The 24,997-nt window shown below is 50.6% G+C and overlaps 8 protein-coding genes across 8 annotated transcripts; 5 read left to right on the forward strand and 3 right to left on the reverse strand.

Moving 5' to 3' along the window:
- Positions 1–3,361: 3,361 nt before the first annotated feature.
- Positions 3,362–5,296, forward strand: EDD37DRAFT_400310 (putative secretory lipase). The gene has a single exon (XM_062812319.1). The coding sequence runs from the start codon at positions 3,471–3,473 to the stop codon at positions 4,908–4,910; it is 1,440 nt and encodes a 479-aa protein (XP_062669997.1). The 5' UTR covers positions 3,362–3,470; the 3' UTR covers positions 4,911–5,296.
- On the reverse strand, positions 5,297–8,080 carry EDD37DRAFT_400311 (sensor histidine kinase/response regulator Fos-1/TcsA). The gene has a single exon (XM_062812320.1). The coding sequence runs from the start codon at positions 7,776–7,778 to the stop codon at positions 5,682–5,684; it is 2,097 nt and encodes a 698-aa protein (XP_062669998.1). The 5' UTR covers positions 7,779–8,080; the 3' UTR covers positions 5,297–5,681.
- A 3,981-nt stretch (positions 8,081–12,061) lies between these two features.
- EDD37DRAFT_400586 (uncharacterized protein) lies at positions 12,062–13,001 on the reverse strand. The gene has a single exon (XM_062812321.1). The coding sequence runs from the start codon at positions 12,836–12,838 to the stop codon at positions 12,260–12,262; it is 579 nt and encodes a 192-aa protein (XP_062669999.1). The 5' UTR covers positions 12,839–13,001; the 3' UTR covers positions 12,062–12,259.
- A 475-nt stretch (positions 13,002–13,476) lies between these two features.
- EDD37DRAFT_630209 (arylalkylamine N-acetyltransferase) lies at positions 13,477–15,422 on the reverse strand. Its single transcript, XM_062816560.1, has 2 exons — positions 14,529–15,422; positions 13,477–14,431 (listed from the first exon to the last, which is right to left on the reverse strand). Exons 1-2 carry the CDS (start codon positions 14,964–14,966, stop codon positions 13,826–13,828), a joined length of 1,044 nt encoding a protein of 347 aa, XP_062670000.1. The 5' UTR covers positions 14,967–15,422; the 3' UTR covers positions 13,477–13,825.
- Positions 15,423–15,784: 362 nt separating this feature from the next.
- On the forward strand, positions 15,785–17,137 carry EDD37DRAFT_400617 (uncharacterized protein). The gene is made up of 3 exons (XM_062812322.1): positions 15,785–16,079; positions 16,138–16,736; positions 16,796–17,137. Coding segments are annotated over exons 1-3 (750 nt in total). The 5' UTR covers positions 15,785–16,077; the 3' UTR covers positions 16,945–17,137.
- A 704-nt stretch (positions 17,138–17,841) lies between these two features.
- On the forward strand, positions 17,842–20,750 carry EDD37DRAFT_630216 (uncharacterized protein). Its single transcript, XM_062816561.1, has 5 exons — positions 17,842–18,001; positions 18,825–18,917; positions 18,964–19,096; positions 19,167–19,534; positions 19,588–20,750. Exons 1-5 carry the CDS (start codon positions 17,989–17,991, stop codon positions 20,442–20,444), a joined length of 1,464 nt encoding a protein of 487 aa, XP_062670002.1. The 5' UTR covers positions 17,842–17,988; the 3' UTR covers positions 20,445–20,750.
- Positions 20,751–22,783, forward strand: EDD37DRAFT_630219 (uncharacterized protein). The gene is made up of 3 exons (XM_062816562.1): positions 20,751–21,611; positions 21,664–21,988; positions 22,067–22,783. The coding sequence occupies exons 1-3, from the start codon at positions 21,033–21,035 to the stop codon at positions 22,549–22,551; spliced, it is 1,389 nt and encodes a 462-aa protein (XP_062670003.1). The 5' UTR covers positions 20,751–21,032; the 3' UTR covers positions 22,552–22,783.
- A 143-nt stretch (positions 22,784–22,926) lies between these two features.
- Positions 22,927–24,373, forward strand: EDD37DRAFT_400830 (cytidine deaminase-like protein). The gene is made up of 3 exons (XM_062812323.1): positions 22,927–23,312; positions 23,509–23,642; positions 23,728–24,373. Exons 1-3 carry the CDS (start codon positions 22,997–22,999, stop codon positions 24,055–24,057), a joined length of 780 nt encoding a protein of 259 aa, XP_062670004.1. The 5' UTR covers positions 22,927–22,996; the 3' UTR covers positions 24,058–24,373.
- Positions 24,374–24,997: the final 624 nt, after the last annotated feature.

Genomic DNA, 24,997 nt, shown 5'->3' on the forward strand with positions numbered 1-24,997 from the left:
TTGAGACCGGAAGCCAGCTCTACGTATGTTTCGCTAGCCGCCATTATCCAACCATCGACATCCGGAGTGGCGTGAAGATGACCCTGGAAAACGAGAGCGGTCATATCGAGGACTTGGCTAAGTACATACGGAATAATCTCCGCGCTGGCAAAGGACGTTATATGAGGAAGTCAGAGAGCAGGTGCGGGAGAAGGCCAATGGTATATTCATGTGGGCGGTTCTGGTTGTCGACATTCTGAACAAGGAATTCCGCGGTGGCCGTATTTTTGCTGTCAGGGCACGGCTACGGGAGATACCTGCAAAGCTCAGCGACCTCTTTAAGGACATTCTGAGAAGGGATGGTACGAATATGAATGACTTGTTGCTCTGTCTCCAATGGATATTGTTTGCAAGACGACCGCTCCGGCGCGAAGAATTCTACTTCGCAATGGTGGCTGGTCTTGATCCAAGTTACGAAAACATGGCCGAGTGGAACTCTGAGCAGGTCACTGTTGACGATATGAACCATTTTGTGCTCAACTCGTCCAAAGGACTTGCCGAGCTCACCAAATCAAAGGCACCCACGGTGCAATTTATCCACGAATCGGTCCGGGATTTTCTTGTCAAGGATGACGGGCTATGCGAGGTGTCGCCAGAACTTGGGGACGATTTCTACAGCATAAGCCAGGATGAACTCAAGCGATGCTGTGAGAATTATTTGAGCGTGGATGTTCCGGCTTATGTGTTGCCTAATACATCCTCGAAGTCGTCTTGTGAGTCTGCAAAAGATCTACGACAGGCATTGGCCACTAGGTCCCCCTTTCTCGAATATGCGAGTCGTTATATCTTGTATCATGCCGAGGAAGCTGCGGCACGGATTCCACAGAACGATTTCTTGGAACGCTTATCTATTGAAAGATTGGTCAACGTTAGTAACCTGTTTGCGCGATATGACATCCGTCGCCACACATCGAATGCAAGTCTTCTATATTTGCTTGCGGAATACGGGTTTGCAAGATTGATCAGGACGGTGTCCCATTCCGGCCCTGTGATCGGCGTCCTAGGGGAGCGCTACCACTATCCTCTGTTTGCTGCATTGGCAAATGGTCACCGAGAGGCTGTTGCAGCACTTTTACACAATCGCGGAAACTGGCTGGCGCAACTGGAATTTGGGAAGGCCTTTTCGGCTCGGAAAGGCCAGACACCCCTCTTTTGGGCGCTTGAAAGGAGACATGAAGCACTCGCTGAAATCCTTGTTGGTTGTAGAGATGTCCATTTGAATTCAAGTGACAGTGCCGGACGAACTGCGCTGTCATTTGCAGCTGAAAATGGCTGTGAGTCCATGATAAGCCTGCTGCTGGAAACTCATGGGGTTTATGTTAACGCGATTGACAAAAAGGGAAGAGCACCATTGTCATATGCCGCACAGCAAGGGCAAACGAATGTCGTGCGGCGACTACTTGGCGGAGGTGCCAGTGTTAAAGCTCGTGACCATGACGGCTACACAGCTCTGCACTGGGCTGCTGTAAATGGGCACGAAAAAGTGGTGCAGGAATTACTACTCGAAGGGGGCGCCAACATCGAACATGCTGTTGACCTTTATCGCAACACAGCTCTGCACCGGGCAGCTGCATCCGGGCACACAACAACGGTCGGGAAGCTACTCGACGGAGGCGCCAACGTAATAGCTGCCGGCAGTAGAGGTTACACAGCTCTGCACTGGGCAGCTGACTACGGTCACGATACAACGGTGCAGCTATTACTCAGTAACGGCGCCAATGTCGAAGCTCTTAATAGTGATGGTAACACAGCCGTACTACTAGCGGCTGTAAATGAGCACATAACAACGGTGCAGCTATTGCTTGACGAAGGCGCCAGCATCGAAGCTGTGAACAATGCTGCCGAGACAGCCCTACTACGGGCCGCTATACACGGAAGAAAGGCAATGTTGCAGCTGCTTTTAGAGCGGGGTGCGAATACTGAGGTACGGGATCAGGATGGCAGGACACCATTGTCATACGCAGCGGAGGTTAGAGCTGAGCATTCTCTACGGCTATTGCTTGCACGGAATGCCAATGTTAATGCTGCAGACAAGACCGGTAGAACACCATTGTTGTGGTTAGTCGGCCAGTACAGGCATACTGACTCTGACCAGCCGGCAAAAGTCGAGGCAATCGTGAAGCTTATGCTGGAACGTGGAGCAAGCGTCGGGACCACCGACGACCTGGGCAAGACAGCCGTACAATGGGCAGCTGCCAGAGGAATGGAGGGGATTGTGCAACTGCTCGAGGAGAGGCTAACCCAACATGGATGCCGTTAGTGAATGGCATGAGAGTGCTGTGAGTGACAAGCCAGAGCTGGTATACGTCGCTGATCCTTTCATGCTAGCCTTCAGTCTGCCCCGAGACTAGAGACTTTCTATGAAGGAAGTGCTACATATCGAATGACGGTGAAATTTATAGCTGTTGGGCAGGCCCGCATGTTTCCCGTGTATCCAAGCCGCAATCTTTCCAACTTCAACCTGACAGGTTGCAGTCCCAATACTTCTCCGTCGTCATATCCTCAACGAGGCTTCATCCAAAGGTTCTCCCTGTACTGAGCATCCTCGCCGAATTCAAGATATACGTATTTCGCCCTCCAATGTCTCTGCAGATTGAGATGACGTCCTCGATACCTCAGAAGGTCAAAAAGGAATGCCCGGACGCGCGATGACAAATTGCCAGGTAGTTTTGCCTCTAACCCCCTTTTCGGGCCGCTCTCGGTTTCGGGTTGACTTAGGCCCACAACAGCACAGCCTTGTCTCCCTATACCCCAAGCCTTCCCCGGAGCCGTCAACGTGCCTTTCGACTTATTGAGTACAACAGAGGCCTTCCCATTGGATGCAGTAACGCGCCTAAATATGAGGCTGTACTAACCACATGATCGGAGTCAGTGGGCATATATTTGTCATTGAAGTGCGAATGCTGATTGAGTGCAACAAGACATTTCCCACGGCTCAGCCTCCACAGAGTGCCGCAACGATCATTGCGCGCATTCAAAGAATCTTGAACTGGCCACAGGAGATGCAAGAATAGAAGAGTAATGGTACTCAATGTTGAAGATCATGGACATAGGATGCCCCAACCTTCTGTCATTCTGAATCGTGCCATGAGAGGTGGGGAGTTTGCAAGTGCTCCAGAAGATTTGGATCTCATGAGCTTTTGTCGTTTCGATTGCTCCACGAAGCCATCGTCTATTAAGGGCAGCCAACTGCGTATCCGAATGATACCCTGATATTCAGCTATGATGTTTAGCACGATCCCAATCTCAAATTATCAACTCAAGGCACTAGCTCCGCCGACTGAGCGACCTGGTCGTTGGTAGGTCCAGAGTCATATAATGGTTCCTACCCTCGTAGTCCCGTTCGCTTCTCCCATTCACGACCACTAACCCTCGGTACACCTCAATTCCCTCTTCTCCTCAAGGCATATCCAGCCTCCTCTCCTATCAACATGGCTTCCATCATTACCGCCGTCATTCTACTACTCCTTACGAGCAGCAAACATGTCACAGCTCAAGTCGATCCCACCTTCGCAGCGAGCCACTCCTGCAACGCCACATGCCAGGCATACACCGACACTGGTCTAGCATTCGAAGCCAGCCAGCATGCCACAGCCAACGACCCTTTCTACACAGTCTCATCCAACTTCACATCTGACTCCCAGCCCGGCACCATCCTCTCCATAGAAGCAGTCACCAACCTAACGAACTACACCGTCCCCTCAGGGCTCACCATGTCCCGCTTCCAATACACAACGACCAACCTCAACGGTACAGCGATTCCAGCATCAGCGTACGTCCTCTGGCCTTATACGCCGTACACGCCCAAGAACTCAAACTCCACCAAAATCCCCATGGTAGCATGGGCACACGGAACCACCGGCTCAGGGGCTCTCTGTGCCCCATCCAACTACCAGGCCCTGCAATATAACTTCATCGTGCCCTTCCCTCTAGCTTTGGCGGGTTTCGCAGTCGTGGCTCCCGACTACGCCGGTCTAGGAGTCAGCCACTTCGCCAACGGCACCCGCATCCCACACGCCTGGGTCTCGTCTCCGTCTCAAGCCAACGACCTCGCGAACGCCGTCCTCGCAGCCCGCTCCGCCTTCCCCAGTTTGTCCCAAGATTTCGTCGTCATGGGCCACTCGCAAGGCGGCGCCGCGTCCTACGCCTACGCACAACGACAGGCCCACTCCCCTGTCTCGGGATACCTCGGCACAATCTCCATCGGATCACTCTCCACGCCAATCAAGCAAGTCGAAGCAGCGTTCGTGAATCCCCTAGACACGTCCCTCCAGACGAGCTTCAGCTACCAGGACATGCTGATCGCCGCAGTCACAGCAGATTACCCGGCGTACAACTACAGTGGCTTCACCGACCTGGGTCTCAAGAGATGGCAAATCCTCATGGAATACGGTGGATGTCTGCCGACCTCGAGCCTGTTGTTTGCCGACGTGAACCTGGTGACGATGATAGGTAAGCCAGGATGGTACCAAGATTCCACGGTCCAAACTTGGGCCGCGAGGATATCGGGCGGTGGGAAACCGCTGGTAGGCCCTTTGCTGGTGATTGCAGGAGAGGACGACAAAGCCGTGCCGCTTGAGACCGTGGAGGCGGCGTTCAACGCCAGTAGTGCTTTGGCGGCAAATGCAAATCAGAGCATGGAACTCGCGGTCTATCAGGGACTAGACCACTTCCCGACCATTGATGGCTCGCATGCAAAATGGATGGACTGGATCAAGGCGAGGTTCGATGGGGAGGTTATTACGAGCAAAGAACTACATACGTCGACTTTCATCCAGGGTCCACGACTTGCTGGGACAAAGCAGAGTACTTTGCCGAATTGGCTGGTGCAATTACCTGGACCGCTTGATGTTTGGAAAACGGCACTTTAAAGTCGGACCACCATGGTAAGTTACGACGTGGGAGTGGCAGCGGCATTTTGGACAGTGACGACTTAGGTCGTGGGTGTACCAAAATATAAATACTATATCCTGAGCGAGGCTCACGGTGCAAACCACAAGGGATAGTCCGTCCATGCATAGTGTGCCTTGATAAGCATAAAGGTATCCTCTAGATCCCACCTGCTGATTCTGCCCCATCTATCATTACTCGCATCGTGCAGAGGCCTGGATTGATCTCCAGCCTCAGTGGCTTTGCAAGAGTCGGCTCTGATCGTGGCCGTTACTTGACAATCCAATGTTCCGTCATCAAAATAGGGTCGTCGACATCGTCCGCCCTGTATCTACTTCCAGAGGTGGGGATTGTCTCGCCGTGACCATTCTTCGGCACGGTCTAGTAGACATGCCGCCCGATCAGATATCGACTGGCCGAAATTGGCAAAGTCTCTGACTTGCGCGCATGGACTGATCCCTTCTTGCATCCAGGATGAGCCACAGATGGTGACAAACATTAGACCCTCGCAGGTTCATCCACGCTGCGTACGATCGCATAAACGCTGTCGAAGCCTTCGATACTAGGGGATATTGGGCCCGTGGCGCGATTGTCACCGTCCGTGAACTGTCATGGCGGCGTGCCAGAGGGCAGCCTGCACGCAGTGTCCGACCGTCGACGTCATCCTGAGAACATGCGGCTTTTGAGATGAGTGAAGCAACACGGTTTGGAAAGGTTGTGTCTCATAGACTTGTGATTCGCTTGGGTTCATGTCATCGTAGCCATCGCAGCAAAGCCTGTGTAAGTAACCTCCTGTCAACCGGTTTCGCCACGTAGTCATTCATGCCTTCTGCCAGATATGCTTCTTCGTCCCCCTTAAGAGCGTTCGCAGTCATGGCGATGATAGGGACGGTGTAGCCCATAGCTCGAAGTTCTTTCGTAGCTGTGACACCATCCATAACCGGCATGCTAATGTCCATAAGAACCAAGCTGTAGGTCAGCGGCTTCTGCTTGATCAAGCGGAGCGCCACCGCACCATCACCGGCCACATCCACCTTTTCGAACCCAAAGCTGCGTAACTGCCGGACCATGATTGTCTGATTGATGGCATTGTCCTCGACCAAGAGCAATGTCTTGTGCGGAGCGACGTCCTTGAGGTTGATATCAGATGCAACAACAGGTGGCGGTGTCGCTGGCGCGTCAACTTTGTTCATCTTCAAGGTGAAGTGGAAATTGCTTCCTTGTTGCTCCGAGTTTTGTGCGAAGCCGATAGTGCCGCCCATGAGTTCTGATAAGCTCTTGCAAATCGAAAGACCAAGCCCGGTTCCCTTGTACCGCTTGGTCGGGGAGTTGTCCAGCTGTGCAAAGGGAGTGAACAAGACGTTTTCGGCTTCGCCAGTAACACCGATGCCCGTATCGATCACTTCGGTCCTGATGCTCCACGCGGCTTCATCCTCTTGTTCCACCACGACCTTGACCCGTACGTAGCCATATTCCGTGAATTTGATGGCATTTGATACCAGATTCTGAAGAACTTGTCGGTAGCGAAGAGGGTCGCATTGGACGAATGTGGGTAACCGTGGATCCAGCTCGACTTGAAAATCTAGGCCATTTTTGGATCCAACATTGAAAGCTCGTCGTACGGCGTCAACAATTTCAGCCACGTTCATAATTTCTTTGCTGATAGTGAACGAACCCGAGCTCAATTTCGAGTAGTCGAGGATGTCGTTGATAACCTGTAACAGTACAGCACCGGATTCGTCGATGATGTCGGTAAGTTCTTTCTGTTCGGGTGTAAGTGCAGTGTCGGTGAGAAGGCCCAATGCAGATAACATTCCATGCATGGGCGTACGGATTTCGTGGCTCATATTAGCAAGGAAGTCGGATTTCATCTTGGACGCTTCCTCGTAAGCCTCAATCAGACGGGCTTCTGCTGCTTTTCGTTCAGTAAGATCTCTCGTGATCTTGCTGAAGCCCCTGAGTTCTCCATCGCGGTAGACAGGAGTAATGATGACATTGGCCCAGAATCTCGTGCCGTCTTTCCTAATGCGCCATCCCTCGTCTTCTACTTTCCCATCTCGAAGAGCAATCTCCAATTCCTTCTCAGGTTTTCGAGCTTTTACGTCATCCTCGCTGTAAAATGTAGAAAAGTGTTTTCCAATGATTTCATCCTGGGTATAATGTTTGAGAAGCATGGCCCCAGTATTCCAGGTGGTTATACATCCGTTGGGGTCGAGCATGAAGATGGCGTAGTCTCGAAGGGTGCTGACCAAAATGCGGTATGTTTCGGCAACCGATAGCTGGGCATAATGATCCAATGTCCTCTTGACGTCTTCACTGGCGTCCACCGCTTCCGCGACGATGTAGAGAAGTTCATCAACGTCGTAAATCGGTGTCACACGGAGCCGCCAATATCCTGGTAGCCTGTTGCCCGCAATAGGATCGGACCTCTGTTCTTTTCGTACATGAATCGCATCTTGGACGAGCCTAACAGTCATGGCCATATTCGTCGGCGAAAGTACCTTGCCAAGGACGTCGAAAAAGTTTTTGCCATCGCATTCCTCAGCGGTCAGGTCAAAAACCTTCTGGTATGACCGTGATACTGTAAGAATCCGCAAGTCCTTGTCCAGGACGGCACAGGGGTTGGGCGAGAGGGTGAAAATTCGTTCCATCCCGCTCGGCTTGGGCAAGCTAGAAGGCTGAGTTGATGTCGGACTTGGTGGTGGACTGAAACTATCAGTTGCTAGAGGTGTAACGGTGACAAACGAGGCTGGAAATAATGGCTTCCTTCGTATTGCCGTTACGGCGTCTTCGATTTCTTCCACAGCGATGCGCTTTGCTGCCTTCATAATTGCAAAGTCAATGACCATGTACCCAAAACCAACAAGCGTCGGAGCGAGGAGAGTGTAAGATATTAGGAGATTTGGCAAGGAAGAGAGCACCAAGGAGACGGGGTTGAAGGGCACAAGCACATTTTGAAATAGTGGGATAGGAAGAACTCACCCTCAATGGGCAAAGCCACCCCTTGTTTTAGATGTTGGTTACGGGCAGCGCCGACGGCACGGCATATTCGCTCAATGCACCATCCCACACCTTATCAATGGTCAGCTCGATTGTGTAACACTTTTGGAGTCGAGATCAGGGCGGAAGTAGAAAGACCAGGCTATCTGGCGGGAAAAGCACAACCACTAAGCAGGTGGATGCAGATCCGAAAAGCTGTCGCAGTTGAATTTCTGACAGATCCTGGAAAGGTTCAGGACTGTTTGTGATGGCCAGGTCTCGTTCATGTCCCAAGCTGAAGCAGATTGGAGACAAGCAAGTCCGGTCGGGAGGTGGCTGGATGCAAAGCGGCAAGCCTCAAACCGTACGGGATATTCCCCGGATCCTGGGTGCTTCCAAGTTTTCGGCGAATTGAATTGCCACTGCTTCAGCTGAACTGCTTACTGCGTGCAACTCAACAGGACGCGATCACAATGGACCGCCAGAGTGCAGATGCAAACCTCTGCAGCCCGGGACTCGACGAATCGGTTGTGAAGAGGAAAGTAAGAAAAAGAATGACAACAGAATGCAGAAAGTGCCTGGATGATCCAAACGTGGTTGAGAGAGAGTCGACCAGGATTTGTGACCCAAAAAGTCTAAGTGATCAGCAACGCAAGCCTGAGAACGGAATAGGTTCCCATGTGCAGGGCGGCACACTTGTCGAACTTCGGTTAGGCGAGGTCGCTGCAGGAAAGGAGTCAGTGGCGCCCACAACTACTGTAGGGTGTTTCGCCGGGCCTTGTTGACTTCGGTACCAAAGGCTTCTCCCGCGTTGTTGATGTGATAGACAAAGCTCTGTGGCGTAGAACTCACGCCTCGATCGGAAAGTCGGACTGATATGATGTTGGTGTCGGGATATAGCGATTCGACGAGGGGATGTTGAGTTGTTCAAGTGATGCGCGACGCGATCCGAACTGGGGTTCTGGAGAGAGGGAGAAAGCTTGACGTTGTGGGCAATCCTATATCAACCGGACAAGGAGGATCTGAGAATGGGCGATCCCAACGACAGATGCGATGAGAAGAAAATGATAATAATGCAGGGGTCCACGGGTAGCTAGGTTTCAACCGCACGAGGAGAGAGAGTTTTGTGGGAAAGGACGGATCCATTGGCAGCAGCGGCCCCCGTTGTAGATGAGGCTCCCTCGAGATCGTTGCGATCGTTATCCAGTAAGTCATCGGTCACATATTTGGCTATTGGGCAATGGCCACTTTAACTGCCCTGTCCATGGACCACAAGCATGTCTGTCATTTTCAGCTCCGCCCATCCAAGCAAATTGGAGCTCCCAAAGGTGCTTTTTCAACCGCCATAGGAAGGACTGTGGCTCCCTCTATGCCTAGTGAGCCTCTATCGTTTAACTAGCAGCAGCCCTAAAGCTCTGACATCACCCCCGTTGGAGCCTCTCACGGAACCTAAAAATCGATACGGAGTATCACTAAGCCAGTAAGTTCGTGACGCTGCATCGCTCTTCCGCTTTTCCTCCACCATCAAGGGTTCTTCTGGTTGTGCTCCTCCAAGAAGAGAATACATAAAGGACTCTGCTCGACGGTCTTGTACAGTACAATGAGAGGGCAATCCTGATGGGATTGGTGTGCGTGCAGCTTCTTGTCATGCTCACATCACAAATTTCCCCCCCGGCTCTTGCAGAATCGTCTGGGATGAACAAACAACGCCTAGCGAATTTCTCCGGCGCATCTTTCCTTCATGTCGAAACCTTGACTGGTAGTGGCCCGGCAATACATGCCGCAACAGCAGGATAGAGAGCAAGGGGACTCCCGTACGATTACGAGGCAGTAAGGTTGCCAACCACCTTGCCGCCACCCCCACCTTGTCGCCAATCGCATTTTGATGTCCTTCCTACCCACCTGTCAACTAAACTCTCATATATATCAACCAATTACCCTCGCCGTCTCTATTTAAGATGGATAGGGCATCACGAGCCCTTGACCTCTTTCAGGAAGGCCGTTTTCGCAATGTATCGCAAGCCGCAAAGTGTACAACCACACCACGATCGACGATCTGTGATAGGCGCGACGGTCGCGCACCACGCGGTTCGGAAGAGCAAAAAAATGCTAGGTTATTAAGGACATAAGAGGAGGTCTTATATCAATATATAAAGGACTCTTAGCTATAATACTCGCCCGTTAATACTACCTAATTATCTATTGTCGCGTAGGCACTGGCGCGTTAAAGAGAGCCTAATACGCGCCTCGGTAAGAAATAGATTTCAAGATTCTTGAATCGATATCCTAATCTTAAGCGTGATCGTAATAGGTCTTTCGAATAGAGTTGTATAATAGCGGCTATCCCTAGTATAATCGAGAGCTGGTTTTAATACCTCGACGAAACTATTTCACGCTATAATGTACGTCTAGAGGACCTATAGAATATAGACGAGATCGGCTTTTAAATGAGTCACTTATAGAAAGAGTCTATAGTCTTTAATCGACGTATAGGACCTTCGATATTAATTACTAGTGGATCTACGAGTTAGGTTTCGATTATAGAGGTGATCTCTGCCTTTAGCGATACGATACGGCCTCTTATTATTTATCGCAGCAAATTACACTATTAACCACTTAATTACTAGTTCTTACCGTTAAACGAGTACCTTAACTAGTATTAAGGCTTTATAGAGAAGGGCTAGACTAATAACGACTATACGCTCGAGTAGTTAACGATAGTATTTATCTTATAGTCTCGACGAGAACGTTATCAAGACAATATCTCTTACTAACGAATACTTATCCTTAATGGCTACGATAGTCACACTATAGAGGTATTTATCGTAGAGTATATTATAAATTAAATTCTATTAATTTATCTCTTACCTTATATCTCTTATCTCTATTAACCGTACGATTTAGGGCTATTTAGTTAGTTAAAGGTATTCTACTTAAAATATCTTAAGAGCTATATTGCCGCGGGCGATACGTAAGTGAATCGTACTTAATTTAATTTACTATATGAACTTATATGGGAATTAGGTATAATAACTTAATATATCAATACGGGTTAGCGCCGTAGTAGTCTTTAGCCTATTAACGTTAGAAAAGTACTCGATATACCTTAAGTTTTACGATATCGATACACTACGCTAGAGATCTTGTCTCCTAAACGGCCTTATAGTTACCCTCCACGAGATACGCACGAGTATAGCAAGATAAACGAGGAACTAGCGGCAAGATTAAGTCGATCTAGTAAGGCTATAGTACGATAACTAAATAGAGCTTACTACGAGGTCTCTAGCGCCTATAAAGTACTATTAACTAAGCTTTCAACTATTAGGAAATATATACTCGAGGACGAGGAGCGAGCCGTATCAAAGAGACTCAAAAAGCAAGATAAAAAGCGTATCTAGGATACGATCGAAGTCATATAGGGTAGGGGGTATACGGAGGAAGATACGGCAGTATTATTAAGCGCACTGCCTAGTAGAGATATCATCTACGATGTGGATAACTCGGCAGATTCATAGGCAATCCCCATACAAAGTTATAGACTCTCCATCGTCAGGATGCATGAGTGGTTACCCTTTGCTACAACAATATACGAATTCATAAAATTGGCGACAAGGTGGGGGTGGCGGCAAGGTGGTTGGCAACCTTAGAGTGGAATGCGGGTGGCCACAGAGAGACAGCCCCCACCGCTAATTGACTGGCCATCCGAGGCTCATCATGCCGACGTTATCTGTCCATACAGATCCCGGTGCAAAGTCTTCACTGACCTTTTGACTCTCTGAGCAGTTTTGGCTTTCCTGTCATGCACGACGAACTTCACCCATAAAACCGTATCTCGGTTTCGATACATCTCGACACTTCGGATATCCCAGCGACCTTGTGGTCACACCGCATACATGCAATGTTCTCTTGTTATCTGGTGTGCGTGTAGCATGTGTGAATGCTTCACTTTCGAACATGCAGATTGATTCAATATGATCTATCAAGCACGCTCTTGCTCTCAGTCTGGCATCCGTCTTTATGTAGTATGTGACCACCGTAGTCAGTTCATTTTGCGCTCAGGCAAGCAAGCAAACCCATGTACATAAAATGCCGAAGAGGTCTCTCGTGCATGTGCAAAGCGCTTCTTCAACGCCTGAAACACCCAGCCTCATAACATGCCCAGTCCGGCAGGCAACATACCCGCAGGGTTTTCGCCAGTACTATTCCGAGTGACAAGTTTGCAAAGAAATCCCATGTTGGTCATAATCATCGCTTGGATTGCGACTTTTCCGTGGTGTTATAGACCCGGCCTGAAGTCGGCTTTCTGAACCAAATCTTACCCTCGCCCCATCATTAATGCCTGATATGACCCTCATAGACTGAGTCGATCTAGACTGCGTACCCTTTTGCCCGTGCCAGAGGTCACCAAGCCCAGTTTGTAGAATGTCTCTTCACCTCCGGCATTACGGCCGCCGATGTACCACTTCTCTGGTCCCAACGCGTCAATAAATCCGCCCGAAGAATTGGAACTATCGCTTCCTCTCCGTTGTCGACCTCTTGTTAAAGGTGTAGACGCGCCAGGAGGTGACATGGATAGGTTGGCATTATGTGAATGAGGTCCACCAGGTGAGCTCGGTCCCGGTGATCTCGACAGAGGTGGAACATATCGATGTGTGTTGGTGTTGGAGGAGAATGGTAGAGGTGACGTGGTGGAGGGTTTACTTTGTGCTGGTTGTGATGAAGCCGAGTTATCTCCCGTCGCTTTCGTCGTGATCGTTCTCGTACCCGACGAGGTCACCGTGGCGGTTGTGGTAGAGACATGAGCAGCGGCCACAAGCGAGCCTGGTGAAACCGCGTCATATGTAGGACTCGATTTTGCTTGAAATGTAGGATTTGTTCGGGCTCGAAACGCGGAGAAGAAGTTGGCGAAGAAGGGTCGATTAGTAGGCATGATGTCTGACGATCTGGCGATCTGGCAGACCGCAGGTAAGGCGATCGGTATCAAGAAGGTCGTCGCAACTTTGAACGTCTCTTATAGTGCTCAATAATCGGATTAAGAACTGGCGAACGCGGACTGCGATAGGTCTGGTCCTGAACAGTCACACCCGCGGTCCTCCGTACGCACTCCACCTGATATCCTATTATCTTTCTTTCGCCCAATACTGGCATGCGCGGCACGTAGGTGGGTGAACGATAAATCGAGCCACTCTTGCCCTGGCTGATGTTGACAAGGCGGACGTGGTGTTGTGTAAATCTCGTTCCGTTATTGGCGTAGAGATGTGGCTGGGAGAAGAGGCCCGGATCGGTTCGGAGGGTTTGACAGCGGTGGTGCAGCGTGATTCCACGCACCCTGGCGATCAGTTCGCAAGACGCGACAACGATATGTGGACGACGACGATTATTGCGGGTGATCGACTGTGGAATATCATGAGGTTCGTAGCAATGTTGTCACGAAAAGAGGAGTTTGATGGGAAGCAGTGATTCAATCGTCACCTATATTCCATCGGGCGATGAAGGGACAAACCGGGAGTTTTGAGCCGGCCTGGTCAGCCTGGGCACCAGTGAAATCGCTCGGGGATTGATTGACTGGCCTCGGTAATATTGGCATTACACTTTCACAAAAGCTCCATGCTTCCTCTTGCCCGATACAGGTGCCATCTTAGCCATCCAATCACTAACATTACAGTATGACATATACCACTGCAGTCGTAGAGACATGTCTTCAACATGAACATCATAAACTATCAACTATTGCCCCTCCTGATCTAGAAATTCGGATTGCGCCTCTCACGAGCATTGTATGATATGCAGGGTGACTACTCGTACCACTCCAACCTCACTATGTATAGGAGATTTAGAGGAATTGAGTCTTCTGCCGAAGTACACAGCATGCCATACACACGCACCTAAAAGGACGTCTCCACCCATGATAAGGACATCAATGTCCTCCAAACACTGGCACGCTCTGACATGCATCACCGACCTCCAAACATGAATCAGTCATCCTCGTCATCTTTGAATACAAGCACCTGTACGTGGTCAGCTCCTGTTGTAACATGAGTACAGGACTTACCATGTTATTCCAACCTCCACCGCAAGACGTGACTGAACTGGGCCCCATGTTCTCGAAGCCAAGCGCGGTGTAAAATGGGACAAGGTGGTCGTGAGCAAGCAGAGCTATTCTCTCCGCACATTTAGAGTCCTTGATGCGCGAAATATACGATTTGGCCAGAACTGTGCCCAAACCCATCTTCTGGAATTCTGGGGCCACGGCCAAAGAATGAACACAGACAGTGCCGCCGATTTCTTGGTGGCCGAGAGGTTCTTCATCAGTGCTGGAGGGGAGCGAGGATCTGCTCGTCTCCCAGTCGGCCGGAAGTGCCATAGACTCCTCTGTCACACCGGGCGCCGGACTTCTGGTCGCGACAATATGTGCCATAAGTTTCCGTTTCCCGGCATTTGATGACTTTTCTGATTCTGCCTTTGTCGGCTGGGTGAATAATCCCAGAGATAGTTCTGGGCATCGGGTAAGCCGATATTGAAACTAAGAAGATGAAGGTGTCAGTAGTGAACCCTGTACGGAGACTCGAGAAGATGGAAAATCGTCTTCTTCAGCGGTTCAGAGAGCGACAGAATCCTACCTTTTCCCGGCTCGCCCTCTCCTCGGGCGGAAAAGCCTCAGTTTCGAGTGAAAAACATTCATCAACATTGGCCACCGACAGGACCTGATTTTCGGGATGTAGTCGATCCCATACATGCGTGGATCCTCGTCGCCTTTGCCCCAGGCGTCCAGTAAGCATATTTAATAAGGGGTGATTTGCCATTGGATCGTGTTCGTCCTCCGAGTCGTCTTCGTTGTCGACAGCCACATTAGGGTCTTCGAGATTGTTCGAGTATCGTTGCAGTTGGTGAGGCGCTGGCGATGAATTTGACGCATCAATCGGCCCCGATTCCTGCATATCGATGTCGTCGTGTTCAACGTCGATGAACTCATCTTCGTCTTGTGAAGGCTGACCGCTCGGGGGATCAGCCTTGGCACGACTCTGCGCGCCGTGGGATGGTGTGTTTGATTGGCTCATTGTTGTGGTTCCGGTTCCGAGTCAGGTTTTCTGATCGATTGTGATAAGCTAGGCGGTCTTGTGCCGCCGGTCAATTGGGTGGTGTAATGATAGCGAAGTTGCCGACGGTGCTGACTGATGGATGAAAAGGGATTCGAGATGGTCCCGAGAGGAAGAGTGGTGACAAGGTACGTAGTATCGTGCAAAAATGGAAATTTTCAATCAAGAGAGTTGGGATTCGGGAAAGGCTATGATTGCCTGTGGTGGAATAGACCCCGAAAAGACAATCTAACAGTCTGCAGGAGATTCTTAACCTGCAGAAGATGGACCAACAAGGATTCTCCAGACTAACAAGCTTCCAAAAGGTCGATGGTATCAAGATCCAGCAGATTAAGTGATAAGGAATTGAAGAGCACGCGACAGAACGACAGTCGTGGTAAGATCAGAATTTTCGTGGGGGCTGCGCATGCGTGGACAGTATTTCGTACACTTTCTTTCGCCTATCATTTCAATGTTACAGTGTCAGAGGTACCAGGCACTGCTTGATACCTGGTACCTGTGCCTCTAACCTGTTCACGCAAAGCAGAAAGTATTGAGTGTACAAACACACATGCGTCAACGGCCCTGAAACAGTAAATTATGACCTTGATTCGAACAAACACACATACGCATCTGTATCCGTGAGCGATCAATCCAAACCCATCGGGAATGTCCCTTGAGTTCCTCTAAGTGAATTGGCCCCTCACGCCCCTGTACCTTGATCGCTAAGGTTACGGATATGCTTAAAGTGGGTTGAGTTCCCCGGGATCTTAGGCGCCTATGCCACTAAAAGAGGCGGAACATCTGAGGCGAAGGTGCGCGTCATCAAGTGATTGCCCTTGTGCCTGAAATTCATGAACCGTGTTTCGATCATCGTCCACTCAAGGCTATGATGAGAAATCATTCATAAAAAGTTCCCAAGTCTCCTTGCAACTCATGTTTACTGACAACGATCTTGCATACACCTATTCTCCCCGTCCTTGACGCCTCGTATTTGGATCAGTTGGACTTCCCGCCACGCCAACCTCAACCATACCTTGATTGTCATTCGAAAGTCCGTCGACGAAGTTCCGATTGCGCACAACCCGGAAAGATGTAGGCACATTCTCTAGGTCGACGACTTCGCTGCGGTGAGATAACTGACTTGTCGTAGGCACATCTCTATATCTATCGTTGCGTCTGATATAGACCTTCAGTCCGACTTCCTCAACCTCGATGTCAACCCGGACATGACTCTCAGCGACATCAAATCCTTCATCGAAGCTGAGATCAACGTCCCTCCCTCCTCTCAAATCTTCCTCCAGGACGGTCGGCCGGTGACGGACAATTCAACAACCCTGGCGCAGATGAATGTTCAAGAGGGTGACGTCGTGGCGTTGGCCGTACAAGGTACAAGACAGAGATCACAGCCTGCACAACGGAGTACACCTGCGCAGCCAACCCAGAGAGCCCCAAGCACCAACGATCCAGAACAAGCCAGACTGCGCGTTCTCGGCGATCCAGTTCTTATGGGTGAGTGGCGGAGGCAAGATCCAGAACTTGCTGCAGCAGCTTCGGACCGGGACAAGTTTCACGATCTGTACAGTGCCCGGCAAAGACAGTACGCCCAAGCCCAGCGTGAGAAGGAGGAACAACATGCGCTTTTAGCAGCGGACCCATTCAATGTTGATGCACAGCAGAAGATAGAAGAGATGATCCGACAAGAGCGGGTCGCTGAAAACTTGCAAAAGGCCATGGAGGAGAATCCTGAATGTAAGATGATTGACCTGTGCTTGAAGTGCCCGGCTAACTGGAACAACAGCGTTTGGCAGGGTCACCATGCTCTACATCGATGTCACCGTCAACAATGTGCCCATCAAGGCCTTCGTCGATTCGGGAGCCCAAACCACGATCATGTCCCCCTCCGCTGCGGAACGATGTGGCATCCTGCGACTCATTGACAAACGTTTCGGTGGTATAGCAAGAGGAGTCGGGACCGCAAACATCCTGGGACGTGTCCACTCAGCCGACATACAGATAGGGCAATTCAATTTGGCTAGCAGTTTCACGGTCATGGAAGGAAAGGATGTGGATCTACTCCTTGGCCTCGACATGCTCAAGCGGCATCAGATGTGTATCGACCTCAGAAAGAACAGTCTAATCGTGCAGAACGACGAAATCCCGTTCTTGCCTGAAAGCGAGATTCCCAAAATGATGGACGATATCTTGAAGAACGAGCCCAAGGTGGAGGGTCCAGACGGGTCGACAATAGGAGCTACCACTGGCACACTCGAACCAGGCACAGGATCATCAGCAAGTCAGCACCAAGAAGCAGGCCCTAGTGGCACCGCTGGGCAGGCTTCCTCGTCACAGTCCGCTGGTGGTGCTGGTAACTTTGGACAATCGCAACCAATCACACCAGAATCCATTGCTAAAATTACGGAACTGGGGTTCACAAGAGAAGAAGCAGTCGCTGCCTTGAGGCAAGTGGACGGCAATGTGGAATTGGCCATAGGTCTGTTGATATGAGGGGTTGACCATGGTTCATGTGCATGGAAACGGTGATGCGTTCTAGCGTTTTGATGCAGGTCTACGGACACTCGATCCTGGCATCTAGCATGATTTGCGAATTTGCAAAAAGCGAACTCATAGACAGAGAAAACTGTGCAGGCGATCTTGGCTTAGGAAATGCCTTTGACTGATCATAGAAGAAATCTTCAGTTAGATCTATTCTTCCTGATCTTGAGCGGAACCACCTGTGCAAGGGTCTTGCATAAGGGTAGACGCATCATGCAGTGCTAGTAGGTTAGCGCCAGCGTCCCCCAATCGTCTATCTCGTCCCGCCAAGCCATTTTCGGACTACTGCTTTCGCTGCGCAACTCGAACCGCAGCCCTAGTGAATCGAAGTACTGGATTAAGACCAAACTCACTTGGTGACCAAAGCAGTTTGTCGACGAAATCCTCACGGTGTCAGATCTTCTGTCTTCCTAGGCAGGTGTTTGTGAGGACGATCTGGGGGTCAGATATGAATCGTACAGGTGGGTTTTCCTCTCTTTCAATCGCGTTCAGCCCAATCACCGAGCACCGCAATGCGAAACCCAAAACCCGATTCAAGACGAGAAGCAACCGGTCCAGGAAACCAGGAGACGACTGTTGTTTGTCTGCCAAAAAAGAAGGGACTTAGGGTTGTTCAACGCCACGACCGTTGCGACAAAGACCGGTTCTTTTGAACGCTACATTCACGACACCGATCCTTCCGCTGCCTTATCCGCAAGTTCGATCTCACACGCATGCGCACCCAATCTACAGTGTTGATTAAGGCGAAAAAGCTGGAGAAGATGGAAGGACAATATTAAGCCATGATGAGGTGCTTCTTTTTGGTCAGCTTGGACGGAGTCTTGCACTGGAGGTCTATCCTACTGAAGAAGAGCTGCGACCGCAATCGACCGACAGCACAATGCGGTGGGATTCCGCGGTGTTGACACCGTCGTCCCTGCGTAGACCGCCAGGACGCATATCCAGCAGACTATCAAACACCTGAAGGAACGGATTCCAGCCGCATCTACGAATGATCGACCGACCACTCCATGATTGACACACTCGGTGACTGCTCTGGTGTCTTCTTTCAGACTAAAGATTAAGTCCTGCGGTTGACCTGCCCCTGCAGCCGCAATACTCTTCCCTGGAACATGGAAAGTCTTACAGGACACTGTTCATCGACGTGTTACCGGTCGCCAGGCACTTAGACGAACCAATCGCCTCCAGAACTGCTATTCCGTTGTCGCGCTTCCTCACACTTTTTGTCTTCATCCGTCCAATGATCTTTGTGTAGACGTGCAATGGCTGATTGAATTTCTCCAGGACAAACAAGAGCACCCTCAGCCACGAATAACATGAATCAACATACTCAAAGCCGGACGGCTAGCACTTCTAGAGTGATTGCTAACAAGCCTGGTATGTCTGCTCCGTGCGCTTATCGCAAAATACTCATCTTTACCAGGCACCTGGGCCCAAGCCGGTCTCCCAGCCGCATCAACCACCTCACAATCGACCCGAGATGCAGTAGCTCCAGACAATTGGGCGCAAGCTATGGGTGCCAGATCCAATGGGCCTCTAGATCTTTCCGCCTCTTCGTACGTGGTCTCTGATGTTATCATTCCTTAGATTTGAGCTCCCCCAGTGGACTGACACACGCCTGCATAGTTTTCCCAGTTTGAACAACAGCGGTCTACAATCCCAGAGCCACAATGTCTCTAGTGCTTGGCAGACTGGCCCTCCACCAACCGAGCAAGCCCAACGACAACAACAATTACCATCTTCTCGGTCACATGTATCGTCTCGACAGCAACAGCAGCAACCGAGTGGCGGTCGTGAGGGATTCTATCCTACCGATACCTACTCGAGGAATGCGCCAATGGAGTATTCCTCGGAACCAACCTCTCAACCAGTCAGACGAACAAGCCAAGTACCCAGTGGACCACCGGGGCTTGTCCAGCGACCAAACCAACAGACAGATAATTCTTCGACCGATCCAAGCCGAGTAACATCCCCTTCAGGTCAAACACAAATCTGTAGGTAAAGCAACTACCCACTATGGTATCGCATACTGACCGCAGTCACACAGCTCGCTCACCGATATCACAAAGTATCAACGCGGCAATCGGGCAAGACAGATTTCTGGGGCAGGAGGGAAGGTCTCATAACAAGGAATTCTCACAAGATTCGCCTTCACAGCAGGTAACTGTGCAAACACGTGACATGTTTGGTGACCGAGAGCCAGGTGCAAGACCAGAACAGACTATGGAGGCGCTGTTTGCCGGCATGTCCGAAAAAGAGAAATTCGGAATGAAAGGATACCTTGCGGAACAAGATAATGCCAGTCCCGCTGGACGAAATTTGATGCGAGGGGTGGACCTGTCGACCCTGGGCATAAACATGAGTTCTCAAGAACCCCTGCTACCCACATACCCGGGCCCATGGGCAGAACCGAATGCTCAGCCTCTACGACCGCTCGATTCCGAGTACACCATACCGGATTGTTACACGGTGAAGAAGATTGCACCTCTGTCAAGTCGTATCAACGGCTTCATGGATGAGACGCTCTTCTTCATCTTCTACACCATGCCTCGAGACTACACGCAAATGCTGGTGGCACAAGAATTGGTGGCTCGGAAATGGCGCTATCACATAAGGGAGAAACAGTGGCTCACCAGAGATGATGCATCACCCAGTCCGGTACTGCTCGATGACAAAGTCAGCGAACAAGGGTACTACATCTGGTGGGACACCAAGCTGTGGAAGAAGGTTCGACGGATTTATACGCTGAGATATTCGGATCTGGAAGAACAGCCGAGTATGGGTAATCGCACGATACCTGCCGGAGCAATGGGAGCGATGGCCGAAGGCATCAATATGGGTGTGGGCAACTTCAACGCCGTACCAAGTCTCGAGAGAATGGCTGCCAGCGGCCGAGGGTTCTAGATCACCCGGAGTCTTGTGTGATCAAGCGTTGTGTACGGATACTCCAACTCCGGCATTTCATCCGTGAATGGCATGAACCAGCTTCACATGATCGAGTGGCCTCAAAGATCCCAAATCGATCCCCAAAGGACCGCACCTTTATTCAAACTTTTGGTTCGCAAGCGTGCTGGTCCCTGGGTCAACCGACATTTGTTTTGATATCACGTGCTTAACAGGCCGGGACGGGAGATTCCGCACATCGATCGATCTCCAAACTTTGAAAGTCAAACTCTCTCAAAGTCCTCACTATTATTCATACCCTCCATCATCCCATCGTCCTCGTCATGACTCTCACCTGATATATTCAGCACTTTTCATATTCCGTCTTTGCAACTTGTTTCTCGCTTCTGCAGCGTCCCTCATTTTTTTCTCTGGTATCGTACCTTCCAGAGTGTCATCTTCTGTAGCTTACCCTGATTGTCAAAACGAATTCAGCATTTGTTTTGTTGTTCGGCATCTCTGGAAGATAAACATTCGATACCCAGCACGTTATCAGCGATCTTTCTGTCATTTGGCAATATCCTGTCACAGTCATTTCCAACCGCCGTTATGGGGCTTTCATCATGGTTTTCTTCCAGCACTATCTCTGACAAGGCTGATGAACCGGCTCCACAGGCGGCCACCGCCACAGGCCTGACTATGGATTTTGATACTATCGTGGGAAGAGTTGTAGCGATGAAAGATGAACTCGCCCAGGCTCATGAACTCTGCGAACAAGCTAATCTGCAGTTTGCCAAGTACCGAGTGGAAATTCAGGAGCTCAAACAGTCATTTTCTGCAGAACGGTCCTCGAATGCAGTCCTCAAGGAAATGCTGAGTGCTGAGAGGAAGCATTCCGCGGCTATCCGGGACAAGGCGAATATCGACAAGCAAGAACTCAAGCGGCAGAAAGTGATAACGACACAAATGCAAGCACGACTGAACACCGAGGCCGCTTCTCTCAACGCCATGACCAAGCACGCCCGAGAGATTGAGCAGCGATATTCTGAGGCTCAGTTCGATCTAGAATACCTCAAATGCACTACAGACGCTGAGAGAGCTTTGCAAAGCCCATCAACCGACGACAAGGATTCTCCATTGCCGCCTTTACCATTTGTTTTGGTCCTCGTGGACGGCGATGCGTACTCGGTATGTGGCTTGGAGGGACACATAGGACGAGCTAGGCTGACACGTTTGACAGTGGTCTCGAGACATCTTTTCCACCGAAAATAGAGCGAGGGGACGTGATCTGATCGAGCCAGGCGGACTTGCTGCCACTAAAATCAAGAATGAGGTCACGAAATATATCATGAATCAGAACGGAAGAATACCATTTGCTTCGAAAATCATTACCAGAGTGTTTTGCAACTACGGAGGTTCCGAAGGTCGTATGCTATCTAAGCAACGGGCGAAAGCAACGGCTGTTGGTTTGCGAGATTTTGCTGTGCAATTCACCGAGAGAATGCCCTTATTTGACTTTTCCGACGCGGGCAGAGGTAAAGAAAGAGCTGACGACAAGATCAGAGGTACGTTGTTCGACCCACCCAGTTCCGTGGCCAGCATTAACGCACCTTCGATGCATACTGACGCCTATCTTGTCGCAGAGAACTTCCACTTATTCCTCAGTACTCCGAATTGTCACGCCGTCTTCGTTGCTGCATGCACCGATGCCGGGTTTGCTCGAATGCTGGAACAGTACGCCGATCATCCGATCGCCTATGAGAAAATCGTACTGGTGACACCCGGATTCGCTACTCTCGAGATTGAGAAGTTGCAGTTCAAGCAGACTGTTTGGCCGAATGTCTTTGGAGTCAGGGCATTGTCGAAGGAAGAAGTCCTCAGGCGGGAGATTATCTTGCGCAAGAAACGCCTCGCGAAGAGCTTCGCCTACAAGGGCTTACTTGGTCGTACTTTGGGCGGCGGTACCTCGATTGACTCTCGGGACTTGCTCATGGCCGTGGTGCCCAAGGGGAGTGCTATCAGTGTTATGAGCAAGTTCAGTCAAGGTGGAGGCGCAAGGGGCTCAGACTTTGCAGCAGGACCTCCTGCTCGCCTCGCGATAATGTCGGCGGACGATGACGTCGATTGAGCGTCATATGGCTAATGATGAGTCTGATATCCCGCCCGTGAACATTTGAACGTCGCATCGGCGAGGTCGATCTGGCTATTTGCGGTTGCCATACGGTATCTACTGGTAGCTAATCTTCATGCTGCTGGAGCGAGAGAGGACTAGAGATCTAGTGCAGGCATCTCGTTTAGAAAGGAAGCTGTCGATGATCCGTAGCATATGCAGCGAAATCCATCTATGTGTTCCTCCTCCATATATGTCATGCAAGGCTGTGACGGGGTGGTCTGTTCCCCCCATTCTCAGCCTTGCCATCAAGCAGCCACTAACTCAGTACGGACTACTCCGTCATATCAAATGCTAATCACATCACTGTTCAACTACCTAACAAGACCTTCGTTCTCATTGTTTTACCGAGGTCCTGTGAGTGCATATTGTTTCCTGCCGCTCAAAATCGCAACATACAGAGATGACTACTCTTCTGGTCGTGCTCCTCTGCCTCTGCGCCTCCCTATTCCCAACGCTATCAACCGCCAAACAATCTCCAGTCCACCCAGTCGGCAGCGGCGCTGAGATCGATCTCGAAAATGACCCGGTATCCGCAGATATTCGAGCGCATTGGATGCGCAGAGCCATCTCGACTCTGAGCGACCTGCAGTCAACGTGTCCGTTTGCACCTTTCGGTGCCGTCATCGTCAACCACACTGTTACCGAGCCTGGGGAAGGGGAGTTGGTGTGCATCGGAGTCAATGCGGTCCAGATGGATGGGAATCCTACATTGCATGGTATGTTGTCCGCTACGCCTGATTGCCCCAGCACTCTGTTCCGTTGGACTTGGCTACCATGGCCGTGCTTGTCGCTCGTCATCGTCATCGAAGCCACATACTCGGATCATCCTCCGTCCCGACGAATCGACCCGGCGGATATAGTGCCATGTCGAGATATGAAATTGATGCTGACTGACTGTCTTGTGTGATGTAGGAGAAGTCGCAGCCATCAACAACTGCACCAGTATCCTGACTGATCCGGCCGGCAAATATCAACTGTCTGGGCCGGATGCGCTCAAGGCGTTCTCCGATTTAAGTCTGTACACCACAGCCGAGGCTTGTCCCATGGTACGTTAACAAATCGCCCTTGTGGATCGAGGCCTGTTGGCACAGTGTTTGCGGTGTTGTTTCAGTGGGTGCTTACGGGTTTTAGTGCTCATCCGCAATCCTCTACGGCGCATTCCGCGAGTACATCTACTCGACGCCCATCCATGGGCCGAACAGTCTACTCGCCCATGGGTGGCCACAGATCGATCTTCCGTCAAAGGAGATCTTTGCAAGGTCGTTGGGCAGGGAGGTCCGGACTAGGATTGTGCCGCAGGTGCTGGCCAACGAGACGGAGGGATTGTTTGTGTGGCAGTTCGGCGATGGGGCGTGTCCCGCGAGCTGTGTGAAGGAACAGGATGAGAGAGGATGGTGCGTGGAAGGGGAAAAGCAGGAGGTACCAACTGGGAAGAAGGCGAGTCCTGGGAGAGAATTGTGATGGTGACGGATCTGCGTCCACCAGGCGCAGCACGCATTCCGCATCAATCTAGATAGCGACTGATGACGGCGAGGTGGCTTAACGGTTGTTATGAAGAGCTGGGATCTTGAGACAAGGCAAGCGGCAGGGTGATTTGACGAGCGGTGTGCGACATGTGGTGGGACGACAAATTGAGGACAAAATACCTTGGTGATGTGTACAGCACAGGGAGATAACTGCTGCACGGCTAGATGCAGTCTTTTATCATCATCTGACACGCATTGCACTGGGCGTCTGAAACGCTAGTGCAAATCAACTCCCAATTCCTGTGGAGTCCGGCCAGATGACCACATGCGCTCTGAAAACGCTGGTAGCCGTGAGAACCATGGGGATGGGTTGCAGGAGAATGCAACTGGCAGAGCAGTGACATTGTATGGTATTCAACAGAACAAACCGTAGCAGTCCGTCATGATGAGCGGCAAGACCGTCACTCTGCTGCAAAGTCGCAGGACGAACAGGACAAAGTCGGACCTTTAAATCATGCTCATGTTCCGGCTCAGAAGAGACAAGTATTCATTTTCTTCTCTCTATCATACAACAGTCACCCCGATAGTCTTGCTATTCCTCTCGGCTGCGAATATCATCATCAGCTATGGCGTTCTTCAATAGCGGCACATGCACTATATGCGGAACATCTGTACCTTACCCTTTCGCCTGTCCCGGCCCACGGTCCAGCCTTCATCCAATGCTCAACGTTCATCATGAGCTTCATCATCGTATGTTGGTCGAACCACCTCCAATGATCCTCTTGCTGCAGATGCTGGTACTAATGAACACGTTTAGTTTCTTCGGTCAACACAAGGTACCTCCGACACTGTTTCACGGCGGTGGGTCAGGTATTGATTTTTTTCGGCAGCAACGCCGCGTATCCAGGAGCCAGTCTCACAGCTGCGACGACCAT

This window comes from Exophiala viscosa (assembly GCF_022695815.1).
Source record: "Exophiala viscosa unplaced genomic scaffold EDD37scaffold_5, whole genome shotgun sequence".
NCBI lineage: Eukaryota > Fungi > Ascomycota > Eurotiomycetes > Chaetothyriales > Herpotrichiellaceae > Exophiala > Exophiala viscosa.